Raw genomic sequence first — 21,125 nt, forward strand, 5'->3', positions numbered from 1 at the left:
CTACTTTCAAAAGATTGTTTATGTTTAGTAATAAAAATTTACGAACGTTTCAGCAGCAATGTTTGGAAATTCAGATTTGCCAACTGCTTAGTATTTATAGCAGTATTTATAAGTTATTTTTTCTGTAGGAAAAATTTGCATACTTTCTGTTTTTTTTATTGGGCTTAAATCTTGTTGACATAAGAAATGTTAACAGACAACTATACAGAACAGGAATTTTGAGAATGGAATTGTTCATGGCCTACAGTGAGGAATCATCTCAATATTTGCCTGGAGAGATTTTGGGAAACTATAGAAAACCGAATCAGGGTGGTTGGACCGTAATTCGAACCTGGGTCCTCCGTGAAGCTAATGTAATGTTTTACCACTGCCTCACTCTGTTTCTTTTAAACTTTCGAGGAGAAGGGGTGTGGGTACAGTGATTGAGTGGTCATATCACTTGCTTCCCACCAAGGCAATGTATGTTTGATTCCTGGCAAGTTCAACCCTAGATTTTTGGCAAGTGGGAAATGACACCTAGTGAGTTTTCTCTAGATATCCTGTTCCCTTAATTCTATCAGTGCTGTATTCTCATCTCATTGCCTCTTCTTCATGACCTTGATGTCGATGAGACATTAAGCTCAAATTATTCTGGAATTTGAGCCCGGTCGACACCCTTGGCTAGTGTGCAGTTGCGTATGGCTGTCAATCTCCCGGGTGCCAAGACGGAATGCCAGTGGGTTATCTCGTTGCAGGCATCTTCGGAGGCTTCATGCTGGGTGTGCGCTCGGTGACGGGCCTCACTTTCTACGACTGGGAGACCCTGGGGTTGGTACGCCGCATCGAGATTCAACCGCGGTCAGTGTTCTGGTCGGAGAGCGGGGAGCTGGTGTGCCTCGCCACGGAGGAGAGCTACTTCGTGCTGCGCTACGATGCGGGTGTGGTGGCCCGCGCCCACGAGACCAAGGAGGGCCTTACTGAGGATGGTGTCGAAGATGCGTTCATCGTGAGTGGCACTCGGACTTCACGAGCAAGCAGACAGTATCCTTAGTTACATTAGAATATCATTACAACATACCTGAAAAACTCCACACGTTTGGTACTTAAAAATGAAAGGACTTTATACTGAACGGTTAATAAATGTAAAATATCTTGTAGGGATGTAAAAATATATACTTAAAAGTCAGGTACTTTGTAATGAAATTTCACTATAGGTTTCTTCTATAATCACAGGTATTTTCCCTTGATTTAAATTGAATTCATAATGTAAATATAAGTTTATAAATTGCAGTTAACTGAGTAGCTGTCAGTTCAGTCACAAAACATTTTTGTGCCCATATTTTTTATAAATTATGGTGATTTGAAAACCCTTGTGCATCTTTTTGCAGTAGAGGACCTTTGGGTGTGGCATTTACACCATGATCAAGCCATTACTAATGTGTAAAGCCTTTACATGAAGTAAAATTTGTATGTATTTGAGTCACCTAAGTAAACATTTGGATTTTCATTATGTGTTTTTCAGTGTTAATGTGTCCACTGCCTTTGTTTGATCTTACGAATCATTATATTACGTTTAATTTAATTTTTCAATTTTTGTTTTGCATGATTACCTAGGTCTTTTAGTTGGTATTTTAGATTTGATAATTTGTTTTGTGTCCTTGATGTAATTCTTGACCTAATCACTAGAGACAAGATTTTATGGTATTATATTTACAGTAGGCGCAGGATATCTAGAAGCTTGGGACACGTCACACATTTACAGTGGTGGGGGGATGCAACGAAGGAGGGAGGGAACAAGGTGGGGAGGCAACCATCGAGTCTATATTGTAACTAAAAACTAGGAATGGGGCGACCGAATCCAATATCCTCGGAATCCGCAGAATCCTAGGGATTCGAAGCTTCGGCGGGTCTGATATAGGATTCGTCAAATGATTCGGTTTTTTACTATTTACGGGGGGAAAAAATACAGTAAAACTCGCTTACGAGGTCCCACATGGTAGGTTTTTCCGTATAAAGCGTTTAAATTGCCCGAGGTATCATCATTTACGCCATTAAATGTGTGGTATAAAGTCAGTTAAAATTTTTTCTGAAACTTCCTGTCTCAAATAATGGCACACGTAAATATGAAGAAAAGACAAATGAACAACAACATACGAAGAAATATGGATGATGTACCATAACTACAGTACAAACCCAATAGTTGTTTTAAGATAATTACCATATAAAGATCTAAAGATTCTTTGTAGAATACCATAATTACTACAGAAGCATGATAGCAACCATATTTGAACTATAGTTACCGTAACAACCGAGATTTATATTTACCGTGATAGTAATGTATTATTTATTTATGACATATTAAATTAAAGAACATTGTTGAAAAAAAAAAGGAAGTTAAACTTTGATATGTACGGTTGGCACATGTTGCTAAGAAATAATGCGATCTGAAAGAATGCAGTACTACTACGAAAAGTGAAAATGGTACATGTGGATTTTTAGGTTATGGCAGTCTCTTTCGTTTTTCAGTAATATCGGCCGAAAATAAACAAGCGTACTGTATCGGAAGTCGGCAGAAATGCCCATTCAACTAAATATTGGCAAAATCGGCTTCTTCAATACAGCTCTACATTTAATGACATGAGTAAACATATTTCAGACTTCAGGATATTGAAAAAGACTTTAATTTCCATGTAGGTTTATTGTGTGTACTTATGTTTTTTTTTGCAAATGTAAATTGAATGAAGTAAAATGCTTTTATTTTTATTACTTTCAATGATTAAACTTTAATTACCAGTTACAGATATTTGTGACACTAATTTTGAGGTTAAGCAATTTTACTAAAGCATTCCAGCCAAGTAGGTTGCCAGCGAGAGACGCTTCTCTTCTGCTGGAACACTATCTCCAATCGTAGAGCTAATTTAACTCCTGAACGTGCAGAACAAATTATTGTTCTGCATGATAGATTAAAGAACAGAATTTAATACTCTGTGACAATCTCTCTCAGAATTATTGAAACAATGTGAATGTACTTTTCAAACAACATGATTTTTGGTGCTAAGTTTGTTGAAGCTCAGTAAGGACTCCAGAAAAATTGACAAGGATGAAATTTTTCCAAAGATATGTTACATTTACACAAATATTTACTTGGTTATGTTAGTTGTATGATATCAGTTACTAATGAACCAATGGAAACAGGTAAGATTCAATGGAAAAAAATGTTATTTTTTTCTAGCAGTGCAAAATGTAAACACACTCTGTAAATAATTACCCAAAATTAATAAGCCCACTTCATTTTAATATTTTATTCAAACATTATACTAAGTTTAAGATAAAAATAATTTCCCAAAAGTGTAACTGTACCACAAAAGCTCGAGCTCGGCTCGAAGTAAAATTCTTAGGCTCGCAGACCTCTAGCTTATTTATAGAAAAAATCCTAACCGCTAATCTGTATTAAAACTGAAATTTCTCAAGAAAAATTTTTTGTCTTAAATACACTTATACCAGAAATGTACCAAACTACATGTGATAAAGTCAAGGGACTTTTAGTGCAAGCAGAATATACATCTCACTTACATTATGTGGACATCATCTATTAAAAGATTCGGGTTTGGGTTCGAGATTCGGCAATTCCAGTCGAGGATTTGAGTTAGGATTCGGATTCGAGGAAATCAGGATTCGCCCCATCCCTACGTAAAAACATTGACTTCTAACCTGACCTATTTGCTGCTCGCTGGCAATGGAGCGATGCCTTCCATTTCGTCGCTTGAATAACCCGTATTACAGTCGTCATCACTACTATCACCGCCGCTGTCACTGTCCACACCTCCTAGGTTAATAATAAAGGGAACATTTTCTATGTCGAAACGTGCATCCCGGTCGTAGTACTCGTTTTCATGTTTTTTCACGTGCTCGTAGTATGGTCTCCAGTCGCTTGCCCCCATACTATTCAATGTTTCTTCACAGAGCTGTTTTACGTCTTGTAAATTACACGTTCCATTGTGCGATGCAACTTTGCCTTTCACTTTTGCCCATATATTTTCGGTGGGATTTAAGTCAGGGTGATATGGTGGCAAACGCAGTGTTGTATGTCCGTAACATTTCAAAATTTCATATACTGAATAAAGGGTTTGCTTCGGCTTATGCTGCTTAATAATTGCGTAAAGTGTTGGCTTGAGCATGTCATCTGCAAAAGGAATACCATGCTCTCGCACCCACTGTTGCATGTCGTGTTTAGTCGAGTTAGATGTAGGCGACTTATTTATCTTGACGTTGTGATACGGTGCATTGTCTAAAACAATATCAGTATTAGCAGGAATATTGGGTATAAGTTTTTCTTTTACCCACTTTTCGTAGTTTTGTTGATTCATGTTGTGATGGTAGTCTCCTGTAGCCTGTTGAGATTTCCACATCACTAAGGCATTAGGGACAAAACCATTTTCACCGCCAGCATGAACCATTATTAGTCTTTGTCCTTTAGAAACAGGTGTCAACAGGCCGTGGGTCGAGTCATCACTCCAGGATTTCTGTTGCACATTGGACGACAAAACATAAAACTCGTCCATTTACACAATATTACGATTTTCGTTTCTGAAACGTCGTATATTTCTCAAATACTCTATTTGTTTCTGTCGTATATCAGATTTTTCAATTAAAATGAGACGTTGCGACTTAGTCATGGTTGCTACAGGACTCGAAAACCGGGAAAACCGGGAAATGTCAGGGAAATTAAAATGGTCAGGGAATTCCGGGAAATGTCAGGGAAAATTCTACGAATTCTGGAAATTTTAAAGTTGCTTATAATTCAAACAAAGCTTTGTTTTGATGCGCTCGTACCACTACCGAACGACTCCACTAAAAGGCTGTTGCTTAAGGGACACGGCAACTGCAACTTTTTTTTTACTTGGTCTACGATTGTCCGTTGCAATAGGCTGTTACAACCACCCACCATAACTTCTGGCTAATCCAGGCACTCGTTTGTTCACTAGCGAACCCGGCCTTCATTTGTTCGTGTTTTGATCCTTTTTAATGTGCCCTTGAGACTTTGTGTTTTGTTCCGTTCCATGCAGTGAACTACAGAACGGGCATGTCGTCGTTAATCTTTTGAAGGCTATTTTCACGTGGAATAAGATGAGTACAAGGGATGGGGCGAATCCTGATTTTCTCGAATCCGAATCCTAACTCGAATCCTCGACTGGAATAGCCGAATCTCGAACCCAAACCCGAATCTTTTAATAGATGATGTCCACATATCTAATGTAAGTGAGATGTATTCTGCTTGCACTAAAAGTCCCTTGACTTTATCACATGTAGTTTGGTACATTTCTGGTATAAGTGTATATAAAGGCAACAATTTTTTCTTGAGAAATTTCAGTTTTAGTACAGATTAGCGGTTAGGATTTTTTCTATAAATAAGCTAGAGGTCTGCGAGCCTAAGAATTTTACTTCGAGCCGAGCTCGAGCTTTTGTGGTACAGTTACACTTTTGGGAAATTATTTTTATCTTAAACTTAATATCATGTTTGAATAAAGTATTAAAATGAAGTGGGCTTATTAATTTTGGGTAACTATTTACAGAGTGTGTTTACATTTTGCACTGCTAGAAAAAAAAAAAACTTTTTTTTTTCATTGAATCTTACCTGTTTCCATTGGTTCATTAGTAACTGATATCATCCAACTAACATAACCAAGTATATGTTTGTGTAAATGTAACATATCTTTGGAAAAATTTCACCCTTGTCAATTTTTCTGGAGTCCTTACTGAGCTTCAACAAACTTAGCACCAAAAATAATGTTGTTTGAAAAGTACATTCACATTGTTTCAACATTTCCACTTTTCAGCACAATAATTCTGAGAGAGATTGTCACAGAGTATTAAATTCTGTTCTTTAATCTATCATTCAGAACAATAATTTGTTCTGCACGTTCAGGAGTTAAATTAGCTCTACGATTGGAGATAGTGTTTCCAGCAAAAGAGAAGCGTCTCTCGCTGGCAACCTGCTTGGCTGGAATGCTTTAGTAAAATTGCTTAACCTCAAAATTAGTGTCATAAATATCTGTAACTGGTCATTAAAGTTTAATCAATTGAAAGTAACAAAAATAAAAACATTTTACTTCATTCAATTTACACTTGCAAAAAAAAAACATACACACAATAAACCTACATGGAAATTAAAGTCTTTTTCAATATCCTGAAGTCTGAAATACGTTTACTCATGTCATTAAATGTAGAGCTGTATTGAAGAAGCCGATTTTGCCAATATATAGTTGAATCGGCATTTCTGCCGACTTCCGATACAGTACGCTCGTTAATTTTCGGCCGATATTACTGAAAAACGAAAGACTGCCATAACCTAAAAATCCACGAGTACCATTTTCACTTTTCGTAGTAGTACTGCATTCTTTCAGATCGCATTATTTCTTAGCAACATGTGCCAACCGTACATATCAAAGTTTAACATCCTTTTTTTTTTTAACAATGTTCTTTAATTTAATATGTCATAAATAAATAATACATTACTATCACGGTAAATATACATCTCAGTTGTTACGGTAACTATAGTGCAAATATGGTAGCTATCATGCTTCTGTAGTAATTATGGTATTCTACAAAGAATCTTTAGTTCTTTTTATGGTAATTATCTTAAAATAACTATTGGGTTTGTACTGTAGTTATGGTATATCATCCATATTTCTTCGTATGTTGTTGTTCATTTGTCTTTTCTTCATATGTACGTGTGCCATTATTTGAGACAAGAAGTTTCAGAAAAAATTTTAACGGACATTATATCACACATTTAATGGCGTAATGACGAGACCTCGGGCAATTTAAACGCTTTATACGGAAAAACCTACCATGTGGGACCTCGTAAGCGAGTTTTACTGTATTTTTTCCCCGTAAATAGTAAAAACCGAATCCTTTGACGAATCCTATATCAGACCCGCCGAACCTTCGAATCCCTAGGATTCGGCGGATTCGGCGGATATTGGATTCGGTCGCCCCATCCCTACAAAGCTTATTACGTGAATTTAAAGGCGTTGTTTCAGGTGATGTTAGTTTTTGATGCGATCATAAGAAAATAAAGTGCATTTTGATATAGAAGCAATACCAATTCTCATTTTGAAAACTACCAAGCTGATACGAAAACACGTGGCTTTTGTGTGCGGTTATTTTTTTGCATTTTTTCTAACTGTTTTTTTTAATTGCTGTTTTTTTCAACCGTTATAATCCGTGAGTTCTGTTATGTGACACATTGTGTATAAAAAAATATGCATAACTGAACATGTTTTTCCCCAGAATCGTTAGGTTAACATTGTAAGAATGTAAGAGTATTGCTTGTTGTAATGCTGCTATTGTAATTCTCTAAGTAGGCCCGTTATATTGCTAGGTGTGAATTTGTAATAGTTTTTGTATATTTGTAGTAATATTTTTTTAAGAATTCATAAAAAATAATTTTTTAACCTAACCTGAAAATATTAATATGTACTTTTTTTTTAGCTTAGAGATGTCGAAGAAAACTACTTTTAAGAAGAATTGGCCCAAGGAGTCACAGTTTCAGCATATCAAACCCTCTGCTAAAAACATAAATTCTGCGTACTGCACTTTGTACTACAAAAGTATTCAACTCAGCAATATGGGCTGAAGAGCTCTCATCAGCCATGTCGAAGGAAAAAAAACACATTTGCAATTCTGCCGTCAAAATAACACAATAAAAAACCTTATTTTACCTCATGTTGAAATTTTTATATTACATTTAATCATATGCACGTTAATATTTATGGTATGTACTTCATAAGAAAGTCAGGGAATTTTTCTCTTAAATTTCTGGAAAACAGGGAAAAGTCAGGGAATTCTAAGATTCTATTTATGTAGCAACCATGTTAGTTTTTCGCCATCGAAAACCAAACCTTTTTAAAATTTTCCGTAAAGTTGCATTACAAAATTGAAAATTAATGTCCTGTTGCAGTTTTATTCGTATTTTTTCCACTGTGGGGACACTTTTTTCAGTTACATAAAAATTATATACATTAGTGCAAAGTACTGCTTGGTCAAAATTATTTAGGTCGTATCTACATGTCTTCTGTCTCTTCTTATCAGGTGTAACGAAAGAACATCCTTCTCCGATGTTCAACTTTTTTGCTTCCACTTTTATTCTCTGCACTGCGCTACGAGACACGCCAGTAGCTGTAGCTGTCCTCAACTGTGACTTTTCTTTTGGAATAGATTGTTGTTTAGTTTTAGCTTCATTCTCCATAAACAACAATACATTATAAATTATTTCACAGGCTTGCGAATGCAGTTTCTTCCCCTTCACCGTCGATAATATCGGTGGCATCGTGATAGCAAAACCCACGACAAATTAATTTATTTAGCCACGCACTCGAAAGTGTTTCGTAACACACCTATTCACAAGATGAAATCAACACTAGTAACAATTATTATAAGACAAAGTGTATTACAGTCCGGACCGATTATGGTAAAACCATGTTTAATATAAATTAATCACAACACCAAAAGCACATAATGTAGCAAATTCAGATGACTCTAAGCGCAAACAAAATAGGACAGTCAAATCTGGCTGTATCCTGCACAGAAACTACAGAAAAAGGTTTATATTTTCTGGTCCGATAGTATGAGCCTAACCCAAGCGCTCTGCGCATGTGCGGTCACGTGATCAACCCCCTCGCAGCACTCTGCGCATGCGCAGTCACAAGGTTAACACCCTCCAAGCGCCTGCTTGCCCTGGCCGTAACGGTCACTCAGGCTTCTAGATATAATGCGCCTACTGTAATCCAATTTTGTTTCTTATATAAAAGATTTTGGTGTTATTGTTTTTATTTTTATAAAAGCTGTTTGTAATACTTAAACCGTGAAAATAGTGGTAAAATTAATATGCTGTATTATTACGATAAAATAATCTGTGTATTTTTTTGCACAGTTCTTAACGTTATGAATCATCTGGAACTTTAAAAAAAATCTTCAAGGACACAAAACAAATTATCAAATCTAAAATACCAACTAAAAGACCTAGGTAATCATGCAAAACAAAAATTGAAAAAATTAAATTAAATGTAATATAATGATTCATAAAATCAAACAAAGGCAGTGGACACTTTATGACACATTATCATTGAAAAACACATAATTAAAATCCATATGTTTACTTAAGTGACTCGAATTCACACAAATTTTACTTTATGTAAAGGTTTTACATTATTAGTAATGGCTTGATCATGGTGTAAATGCCATACTAAAATATCCTCTTCTGCAAAAATATGCTTAAGGGTTTTCAAGTCATCATATTTTATATATATATATATATACATATATATATATATAAGGGATGGATGTGTCGGTACCGGTTCTCGGTTCTCGGTTCCTACGGTTCTCAGCATTTTAACCGGCACCGAGAACTGCAGCTAAAATGTCAGTGCCGGTACCGGTACCCGCAGTATAGCAAAACCCTTTACGAAAATAGTCCTTAACTACAACTTAACTGCAGCATAAAATGGTTCTACTCATGTTCAATTCACATATGAATTATTTTTTTGGACTTCTATGGAATAATATTCATCTCTAACTATAAAATTAATTACACGTGAAAATATTTAATGTTCTCGTCACATCTGTAAACAAAGTACGTTATACAATCAAAACATAACAGTTGAAGGTGCCATAGATGTATGTAGTTCATAGATGTGTGCAACTCTATAACGTGCCTCAGCAGAGATATGAGAACAGAAAGATGCCATGTTTGTTTTAATTTGTTTTAAAAATAGGTAGTTAATTAGGTCGACACGTAAGTATGGGTGACTGGTGTATAAAGAACAATTAAAAGTGCAAAATTCCACAGAATATTTGTTTAGTAAAATTAGTGATTGATTTAAAATTGTGCTTAATAATTTTCGGCATTCTAAAATTTTATGCTTTTTGTGCAGTGCTTTGTACTGTAAGTTCACTGCATCTGCAGCCATCTAGCGTAATGGCAAGTAACTTTCTCTTTTATGTAAACGGGATTGCTTTGAAGGGGGAAGTTTTTTTTAGTAAAGTAGTGTATGGATGTGTAGATGTATTTTACTATTGGCTGGTCAAACAAAATGCTTGTTGACACTTCTAAAGTATAATTATTCTGGCCAAATAGAGCAAATTGTGTAAGAAATGGCATCAGAAGTGTGGCAGTAATTTATTGTTGACTGTACAAACAAACTGAATTTAATTTAGGCAATAAGTTTGATGGACAATTTAATATTTTAATTCTGTGAAAGTTCACCATCATTGTATTTATTTCTATTATTGTAACATTTTATTTTTATTCCTATCTTTTAAAGGAGGGTGTATGCAGATTTCTTGAGGTAATTACTAGATTAATACCTATAGTAAATTTGAGTTTTATTAAGTGTTCTCTATATTATTTCAAATTAATTTTTTTGTTAATACATATTACATTTTTAATAGGTTGATGTGTTTACTGTAGCTTGAAACAGTGCTTTTTTTGTAGCCAAAACAATAAATAGTTTATTACTTAAAACACCTCATAAATAATGTGTGAATAATATTTATTTTATTGTTTTAAGTCAGAACCGAGAACCGAGAACCGATTTTTAAGAAGTGGTACCGAACCGAGAACCGGGAAAAAACATGAATTGACCCATCACTAATATATATATATATATATAAAACGGCAGTCAAAGGTCAAATTACAAGTGTTAAGGGCTCGGTTCAAGGTCACGGTTGTGATTCTGTCCCGCCGGAGAGCGCTAGTAGTCACGATCAGTTGAACACTCGTTATCACAGACATATATTCTTCCCGGGCGCCGCTTTCATCCGGGGAGAAGCGGTGGGGGGGGGGGGGGGGGGGGACACGATAATTACAACGCGGTGTTGCCAAGCGTTATCTGACACGTGACGCTCGCACCAAGGGCTATGGGCTACCGAAGACAGGCGGTTCCGCGGTCGCTCTGCTAGCTATCCGAGGGCAGCTAGGCAGTGCCTTCTGCTTCCGAATGGACCCCAATTGGCGGCGTGTGCTATTTGCTTGCTGGTTTAACCATGGATATATTGAATAGCACTCCGTGGACCATTTGGCCGGCTGGTGGGAAAGGCAGTATGGTACGATTAAGGAAAAGTTAACTAGAATATTACCTACAAAATTATATTCAAATAAAAAAAAACACAGAACTAAGGGCAAAATCCTAATATAGTGATTCAAGAATTAAAACAGAATTATATTTTTGTGTATTCTCAGTTTAAAGTTATTTCCATAAAGGACATATATATTTATTTCAATGGTTTCGATTTTGGCAAACAATATTTTAATAAGTTAACGTAACTTTTTTTAGTTTCCTGATATCATCATCCAATCGGTTTTAAGTACAATAAATATTTGATACATTCTGCAAAATACGTACCGTTTGTTTGTTTAAAATGTTACTATATTTATATAAATTTGAAATTATACCGTATTAAACTAACACTGGATTGAAAAGAATATGCTGTGTGACAAACAGAAATTATTTAGTGCAATATATACTAATCCAGGCTAATACTTTTTTACCAATATATTTTTTTTATATATTTGAGGCCTATTGACTCGCGTTTTGATTAGGCTGGGACAATATGTTACAAAACGCAAGCAGAATTAATAATAAATAAACTACATTTTAGCATTTTTTCTACAGTTTATTTTCATCTCATGGTTCAGGGTTATAAATGTCCAGAACATTTAATGCAATACTTTACTTGACCCAATATTTTTCACCCAATATATATGTAGCACGCGATTGCCTTGAGATCCTTACAATCTGGAGCCTCGGCTTATAACTTATATTGGACACAAAAATATTTCCTTCATTGCTGCGATGAACCTCCCCGTTTTTCACAGTCATTCGAAAGGAAACTTGACATTTGACTGCTGTAAACGTAAACACTGCTTTATATTAACATAATTCCATGTAAACAATTTAGTATTTATAGAAATAATTTAGGCATTAAATAAATAACGCCCATACGCACCTCCTGTACTTTGAACCTCCGGAAAATCACGAATTCTACTCATTGAAAACAGAGACTTTACCACTCGCATCGGAACTACACATGTAGGTTTTATTTAATTCCAATAAATTATTGATATAAACTTAACCACGCAATGTTATGATTTATTTTCATTACCTACTTTAATTTTCTTACTAAATGAATATGACTGAATTAAACACAAATAATCAAAAACCGAAATGTCACGTTCATCCGACCTTTTCTTATCCAACATTTCGTATTATCCGACATCTCAAAAATAAAAACTATTCTATCGGAAACATAAACGACAATTTGTGTCATAATAATTTTTGTTGATCCCGACTCTAGGTACTGCAACTTATTATTCAGCCAGATATTTTTGTTATTTTTTGGTTGTAAAAATGTTTATTAGGTTTGAAATGTTTAAAACATTAGAAAATTTTTACTTTTATAATGTTTTTATTAGCAATTCCCTATTAATCCGACATTTTAACTATCCGACTTTCTGCTGACCCGTTTATGTCGGATAAGCGAGACACTACTGTACGACAACACCGGGACGGCATCCACTGGATGACTGAGGGGTCCCAGTGTGATGTCGGCGCCAGCAGTGCTGCTCTAGAGGCTAAGGTGATCTGAGCGAGCAGGGGGCCGAGGTGGTGGACATGCTGGGAAGGGTTCCTCAGCCTCTGTGCATAGCCGGAGCTCTAGCGGCTTTTCCGATTGCGTATATGTCGCATCCATATCCACGCCCGTGGGGGCCCGGGGCGGCAGGGCCTATGGCTAAGAGCGCCGGGTCAACAAAGAAAAGGTCTATGTACGACCACACCAAAGATGTATAATGATTTTGTTATAGGTATTCGATGAAACTCAAGCAATATTTAGTTTCCCAGGTAAACTTGTAGAGTTACAATGTAGATCGTAAAAAAAAAAAAATATTTCTCCATGGTGCGATTTTGGTTTGTGATTATTTGAAGTATCACAATTGATTTATCTACTATTTATATCAAATATGATGTATTAATTACACTTAGCTTTATGCTAAGTAAAAAATTGGCATTCCAAACATATAAACTTTCGTCAGTGTTGTAATGTTACACAAATTTAGGTAAGTAAATATAAAGATTTACCGTGATAAATATTTCAATTTCTCAAACATCATACATTTCACTGATTACAAAACCTAAATTAAATCACAGAATTTGATTTAGTCTCATATTACAATAAATCCAGTTACAGCTTCCTTTAAAAAAGCAGAACGAAAAATTGGTTGTCTGTAAAGTCGGTTTACGGTTTAACGTGACAACGTCATAACAAAACATTGATGAAATTATTGATCCAGAAGAAAAGTAAATATATTCGGCCTGAGACTGAGCCGTAATAGGTTTTTGCAACCAAACCATTTAGGCATTCAAAATATTATATTCTTTGAGGAAGAATTTTTTTTTATTTTTCTGTCTTTTGTATGATAAAATCTACCTCTGCATACATTTATGAATAAAATTGAATCATTTTTATTGAGTTATTATTATTTTGTATGGAGTGAAATGAAAAGTACAATTCAATTAATAAATTTACTTTAATTTGCATTCATTAATTCAAATATATTTATTACTTTTGAAATGTTTGAAATGTTGCGTGCGCCTTATTTATTTTTACAAGTACAAAAAAAAATCGCAGCTGCCGAGTTCGAACCGACTTCCTTTAGATTGGAAGTTAGCCTTGCTGACCGCACGGTCACGAGGTCATACTTCATAACGATAGTTTTAGTTGTTATATACATATTTATAAAAATTTTGTTCACGGTAGGGGAATAATATTATTTAGTTTTTATAACACGATTTTATAACAAATACGCATCCCAAACACACCAAACTTATTTATAATGTGTTACAATATTTTTTAAAACATTGTGCAAAAGATCCCGGGTGTAATTTGAATTATTATGTGTAACTGTAAAACACCATTTTTGGTTCAAAACGTATTTGAATATTCAACATTACTTTTAAATAACCGTACCGATTGTGCTGAAAATCGGCGGACGATCGTTAAATTACATAATATTAATAATTCTAACTACGAAAATATGATTGAAAAGTCAAATCGATGGTTGTTCCAATCGAGTGGAAGAGAGATGCCATGCATGCGTACAATGAGCATGAAGAGAGATGCTACGCATGCGTACAATGAGCAAACAGGACACATCCGTAGTGGGACATTTTTTCGTGCGTGCAGCCGGCGTTCATCGATTTATTAGACGTTATAACGTCAAAATAGAATAATTGTGGTAATAGTTTTAAGTTGTTTTCTAGGAATTGTAAGAGGCCTGAATCGGTCTGCACTTCAGAGTCAAGATAAATCTTCTACCTGTGTCGCTGTAGTTACTTCGGGATCAGGAGGCTGGAAGTGGGGTCAGTATAAGAAATACTGGAAAATTCGTGAACACAATGCACAGTGATACAAATAAGGCCACAACTGTGATTAGTTAATTGCACAAGTACTGCAGTCTTCCTTACTTTACTCTCTAGTTTTGAGTTCATTTCAAAATCGTACTATATGGTAGCAACTCAATTAATAAATGTTACCCACTAATTTTGTGAAGCTACGTAGTAAATAATCAATAACTATGTTTAACTTGAGTAAGTCCCATTAAGAATACATTATTATCAGTTAAAAGTAATAGGAAATAAATATTCTAAAGACCATGACGAATTAATTTTTTGAACTGAATGGTTCCTGCAGTGCACTGTCTTGTGTGCTTTTCTTGTAGGTTTAATAAATATGGTATTACATATGAGGGCCTGAATATCCTGTTTCCTTGTAAATTTATCCATGAAGAACTCTCAATTTGGCTGTTTTCAACAATGAGGTTTGGTAAATGCTCATTAAAATCTTCACAAACAGCCGAACTGTAAAATAAAGATAAGAATAAAATGTGCTTAACAATAATAAAATAAGATATTAGTACAAATACATATTTTAACTTAATGTTAAATACATGACTATTGTTAAGAAAGCATGCTTATTACACAGTTATGATTTGGCATTTGATTAGGTAATATTGTTTTCAGACAAAGACGTGTAATGATGCAAAATGGTCATATGTTAATGAAATGTATCGCTACAAAACCTCGATATTGTATAATCCTATCATCTTATTAAATGTTTTTAGGGCTTAAAAAAACAAACTTTTTTTAAAATGATTATTAGTTCTGATTTTACTTAAAGACTTTATTATTAATGAATGCTCAGGATAACATGCTATATTTTGTTCTTATGTTGAGAATGACAATGGAGAATATTCTGTATGAAAACTAAAATTATTCATAAAATGTTTGTTCACATCGTAATTATCACTGGAGACAAGAATGATTCATTTAAGTGCATTTAAAGTAAATCTTAATTTCCGCATCGTAATAATGTAAGATGTAAACTAGCCCTATTATGTTAAAATTTTCCGTAGCAGGTTTCCTTTAAAAAACTTACTGAGATGTACATCTAAATAGCCTTAGTTAAATATTTATAATTGTTTAATTATTTCATGTATTAAAAATAGCAAGATGAATAGTGGAACGATAATAATGCTGTGGCTATCAGTCCTCGCGTGCCTTTATATTATTGCTTTTCTGTCGAGGTTTTCTCACTACTATGCCGAAACACACAAAGACCTTAAAAAACACAGTGAAAACCTACAGCTATAACGAACATTTCTCTACTTCTTAAAAATAAAAGTAACTATTTTGTAGTGTTTTTTTTCCTTGTGTATAAAAAAATAATTAAGAAGTTGTGGTTCCCAGATAAAAATGAAATAGCTTCACACGAATTCTTAATTCACACTTTTTTCCAGCTATATTTAATTCTATTTTAGCTTTTTAGCTAATTTCCTCAACTCTTTCAGCTCTAATATGTATTGCAGTTGTATTTTGTATGCGCTGGCTTGAATATATGTTCTTTATTGGGGTAAATAGTTATTTGCACTGATCTGACCTGAAGAATAAAATTTAGAATACATGTAGATTTTAAATGCTCAGGCACATTATAAAATGTTCATAAACTAATTCTATCAGTTAAATAGTTCGTTCATGTTTATCTTTTTCAAATACATGGTGAACAGCGTGCACTGTGGATGTAATAAACAACATTTATTATTTTATTTAACAGTCTGAAATAAAAGATGGAAATATTAAGTTTACCTATCTATTTACAATATTAAATGAGTTGTTCTATTTAATTTGCTTTACATGTCATTTAAATGTTCAATATTTTGAATATATATATTCATAAATTAAGAGGTAAAAAAAATCGCTGCTACAATAACTGTCCAAGCAATGTCACAACGACTCATCCATCTAGTTGCTCACTCAATGGTCCTCAGCAAAGCACTGTTCACCGTAGCTAAAATTGCTAACAGCTCGGCTGTAAGCAGACTATTACCAAGATAACGACTGGACATTGAGTCAGAAGTTCTTTAATGTGGTAATGCACAACATCGCGAAAATTCGCCCGCTAAGAAGTTTGGCGCAAATTATACTGAAGATTATGGGAGAAAATAAACGTAATTGCAGTTACTAAGTGACCACTTTACTTCATAAACCTAAATGTAATTTATATATATATATATATGTTCCAGCCTCATGAACCATCTAAATTAACTTACAATTAACTTTGTTTAACATAGGCCTAATCAATGGCTACCATATCAAAATTATTTTCAAGGGCCTGTCGAATTACTACAATTTCGTAAATATAGTTTGTAAAGAAAAATTATTTTTTCCTGTTGTTCGAATCAAATACAACTATGTTATAAAAAGAGCAACATAATAACATTGTGCGTCATATAATTGTAGTCATTGGCATGATGATAGTATTACATTCTCTTGTAAGTAAGAAATTGTTTAACTGATAACAATGTATTAATATCCTACTTAGTAATATTCATTTTAAAACATCCAATATTTCAACTCCATTAATTTCAGCACCGACTAGTTTTAAAAACTTTGATACCTTATTTTATTTTACAAGTTCCCGTGTGCCGGCGGGTTTGTTAGGGCTCGGCGTATCAACTACCTAATCTTAGAAACACTAATGCCTAAATTTATTGGCCAATAAATGCAAGACAATGGCCGCGAAAGCCAGCGGAATCTTTATTACTAATGCCTAAAATTTATTTCAAAATCTCTGATCCAGATTTAGACGTCCATAGGTTTTTTGATAGTTTAAATAGTTTCATCGCATTTTTATGCAGTAATTAAGCTTAGATAGTTTCTTGTGAAATTGTTGCTTTTCAACGCTCGCTCTTTACATCTGCCAGTCCGGGGCGGATGGACAAATAAATTATATATAAAAATTATACAATTTTAACTAAATTCATGGCACACCCGAAATTCTGATCCAAATTCCTTCCAAAGGTACTTCAGCTACGGTCACCTGAAATAATACTGGGGAATATCGCATAGAGTGGTCATTTCATGTTGCACATTTAAACTGTATTGCTTGCAATCTTTTAAAAAGGCTTGCTGAATTTATAGGCAGGCAAAATAATAAAACTTTAAAATGTGTATTGTTTTTCTTGTAAGGCTGCATGTACCATACACTACCTATAAGGTCAATAAAAACATTTTACGAATGAAATATATATTCATTTCCCGCTGGAAACCTTTAGCCCTAAGCCGGTTGTTCACTACAGAATTATATACTGTACTGACTGTGTTGATTTCAAAAGCATACTCTAGCCGTAAAACCCATAAAAATCATATGGACGAGTGGCCGCTATGCGCGTTAGAAGTGATGTATCAATATATGTAAGTGATAGGGGAATAATAATGTCTAGGAATGTGTGGATTGTGTGCAAGTATGCAAGTGAGCAAGTAGACAAATGCGCAATGCAAAAATTTCATTGAGCACCTCACTCCTGAGCCCCGTTCCCCTATCCTCCTTCGAATACGACACTGCTGATAGTTAGTTACCCTGTAAGCGTTACGCTTTTGTTATGCTGATTACAACATCGCCTCATCTTACTTTACCAGCTGTAAAAAGGTTACAAATAAATTTTCTTAAAATAGTTGTTGCATCATATAAATATATACCATTTACTTTGACGTTTATATGCTAGAAGAAGCTTCATTCGATTTTTCATGGACTTTCTACTGTGAGATAAAGGTCGCGAGATCTTGTAACACCTCCCCCAATTTCTTCCCATGGCTGTAGCGTAGAAACTGGAGAATTGAACCGAGGAACAAAATCACTTGAAGTGCGGGTTTACTGTCGCGTGACAGCTGTGGGTAAGGGGTGGATGAGGGGGAGATAGGCGAAGTGGCAACTAGGCCGTTCCTTTTCTCATTCCACGCGGCCGTTATCTCTTGTCCGCCGCCGGCGGGGCACGTCATATTACCAGCGTGCATTGCAGCCTATACATCAGGCACTTCCACAATATTCATTTAAAAAATTTAGTGTTGCTTGTATATTTAACCAGATACATTGCCAAAGCCAAGGACTTTTCGTGAGATTGAGATATGACCAACGTTGTTACGAGATGATTAAGGGGGTAGAACATACTGACTGATAATTGTGACAAAATTAAAACTTAATTTTACAATATCAAACTTAAAAACTTAAATTAAATTAAAATTGTTTTCGTAGAAACCTGTATGCTTAAAATATCTACAATTTGGTGTTTGTTTTAGTTTTCTATTACAATAACTGACGGAATCACGTGCATTTAAGTTTAACCTGTAAATCCCTATCCCGCCATTCGGCTAGCATGGGAGTGAACCGAGCCCTTAAGCCCTACATAAAATAATTCATGTCAAAAATTATAACACAACAGTTTTCTATATGAAAAATAATTCAGTATCAAAAAAGATTTAAGTCCACTTTTTGACTGAGAATAAACCAATAGAAAAAAAAATTATATTACAATTATAGGTTTCATATCCTACGGCCCATAAACATTTCTTTCTAGATTTACAAGAAACACCAGTCAGCACCTGCTACAAATTCGTGAAGAAACACTGCCATCCTGCTGAGTAGGTAGATTTGGGGCAGTCTGATTGAGGTTGGTTTCCTTAGGTCACTCACTGGAAAAACTGCATTATCCCAGGCCTGGAGTGGTCGTGGTGAAAAGTCACAACTCTTGGCACACACCTCTGCCTCGTTGCCTCGTTCCACAGCTAAGTAAACAGTCCTTGACCCGATTCTGGGTCTTGTACACTGCCAACAGCTCGGAGAAGTGCGCAGTTCTTGCGCTGTGCACAAAATCTGTAGAACTATCGAAACAACACACCAGCACGCTTCCCTACCAAAGCATGTAAGATGGGAGCACAAACGTGTCCACTAGCAGAATCAGCCGAGAAACCAAAGTAAATCATGGGTAAATTATATAATTTTAAGCAATGGGCAAATGGCGTAAAAAGACATTAGATTACAATAGCTGTGGATCTGTCATTTACAAGTTTTTTTTCCATCTTATCGCGAAGCTTTCTGATGCACTCAAATTGGGAGGGGGATGGAGGCCCGGGCCCCCTGGAATTAAGAAGCCCTTCACTGTGGGGGCTCTCGCTTGCCCTTACAAAATCATGACCTTGAAATGGAGTTGGTAAATGTTAAACCTCTGTTTTATGGAAAACTTTCTGTAGGCTATATTATTAAGTTTCTTGCTTATTGCATGCATATAGGCCAAAATAAGGACAGTATACAACATACAAGCACCCTATCCAGAGATTAACCCCATGCACAACACACTCAGGCCTTCCGGTTCCCCCTTGTGATTTTCCGCAGGCTCCCCTTTGCGAATTCTACAGATTTGCGCCCCTGCACTTGGCTAGTATATACGCATCCAAATTTCTTAAATTTACAGTGTTTTATCGCATATAATTGTCGCACTTGCATAATCATTGGATCTTTATTTTAGGGCTTCAAAATTTGTAGTAATATATATATATATATATATAAAAAATATACTACATGTCACAGAAAAGTCGCATTATCTTTTTGGTCCTGCTATTAGATTCCAAGAGCTTTATGTTGGTAGTAAACACGACAGGATAAAGCACCGTGCAACAGCATTCTGTTTTCAAGTTGCTGTCAAGCAGTTTGGCAGTTATAATGGGAAAAATACAGTAATTACAATTGCATAAGACTCCTTTAAGGTGTACCAGCACAATACGATTTCCCGTCCAATATGGTCAAAAATTTTAATTTCCGCCTTTCTCAATGAGATATGTACTTTTTTCCTTGTAAGTTTGCCATTAAACTTCTTTTCCCATATAAAATGATGTATTTTAAAGTTGAAATCTATTATTCGTTTGGATGTTACCACTGACTTATTTATTATTTAATTAACAAAATATGATGTTGTCCGATGTGTAAAATATTCTTTTAAAGACTTTTCCAACATTATAACTTTTATCTCTTCATCTTCATTGCAGCTGTGTACCACGTACAAAAATGTAGCAAGCCCTAGTTGGCATAGTTCATGTTTAGTTACGTTGATGCCCATATAGTGTGTGTGCATATTGTTGAATATCGATATAGATAGCTTGCTGATTGGTTGTAGCGCGCTCTCTGTCTAGTGCCGAGTAAACTACATTTGATAGCCTGCACTGTTTTGTGCTTAGTGTGTACTATGTTGATAGTTATGTATTAGTTCCTTCTGTCTTTCGGGTTACAGTTTTTTTTTTTTCTATTTTAAGTTGAACTATATATGTTTTTGTTGCATGACATATTAATTTAAATTGTGTGGCATCATTTTTTATACTCTACTTTTTAATTAAACGTACTTCCAATGCAATAGGTTTTGTTCTTAAGAGTAACTTTACCGTAACAAAAATGCTTTCCTCACTTAAAAATTGCACCCCTACTTTTCAAACTTGATTTTAGTATAAAACGTGCGACGATTATGTGATAAAACACAGTAAACCATAATCATACTATTATCATTGTCTTGTGGTAAGGGAAAAAATTGAGATTCATCAGTTTTACAATAATATTCAAACTAAGCAATAAAGCTATAAAAGTGTTACAGTAAAACCCTGTTAAAGCGTTTTTCAAGGGACTGGATGCTAAAAACTTCTTAACAGGGAAAACTTCTTAAAAGGGAAATACAATGCTTCTTAAAAATTATTTTAATAAAATATGAC

At 34.8% G+C, this 21,125-nt stretch overlaps 1 protein-coding gene across 2 annotated transcripts in view; it reads left to right on the plus strand.

Annotated features, from left to right (window-relative positions):
* Positions 1-21,125, plus strand: part of LOC134527517 (coatomer subunit beta') — a 163,301-nt gene that overhangs the window by 61,165 nt on the left and 81,011 nt on the right. For both annotated transcript variants that reach the window (XM_063360253.1, XM_063360252.1), the window contains exon 9: positions 735-985. In XM_063360253.1, coding sequence (XP_063216323.1) covers positions 735-985 — 251 coding nt within the window. The remainder of the gene's footprint in view (positions 1-734; positions 986-21,125) is intronic.

Source organism: Bacillus rossius, chromosome 1, assembly GCF_032445375.1.
Source record: "Bacillus rossius redtenbacheri isolate Brsri chromosome 1, Brsri_v3, whole genome shotgun sequence".
NCBI classification, from domain to species: Eukaryota; Metazoa; Arthropoda; class Insecta; order Phasmatodea; family Bacillidae; genus Bacillus; species Bacillus rossius.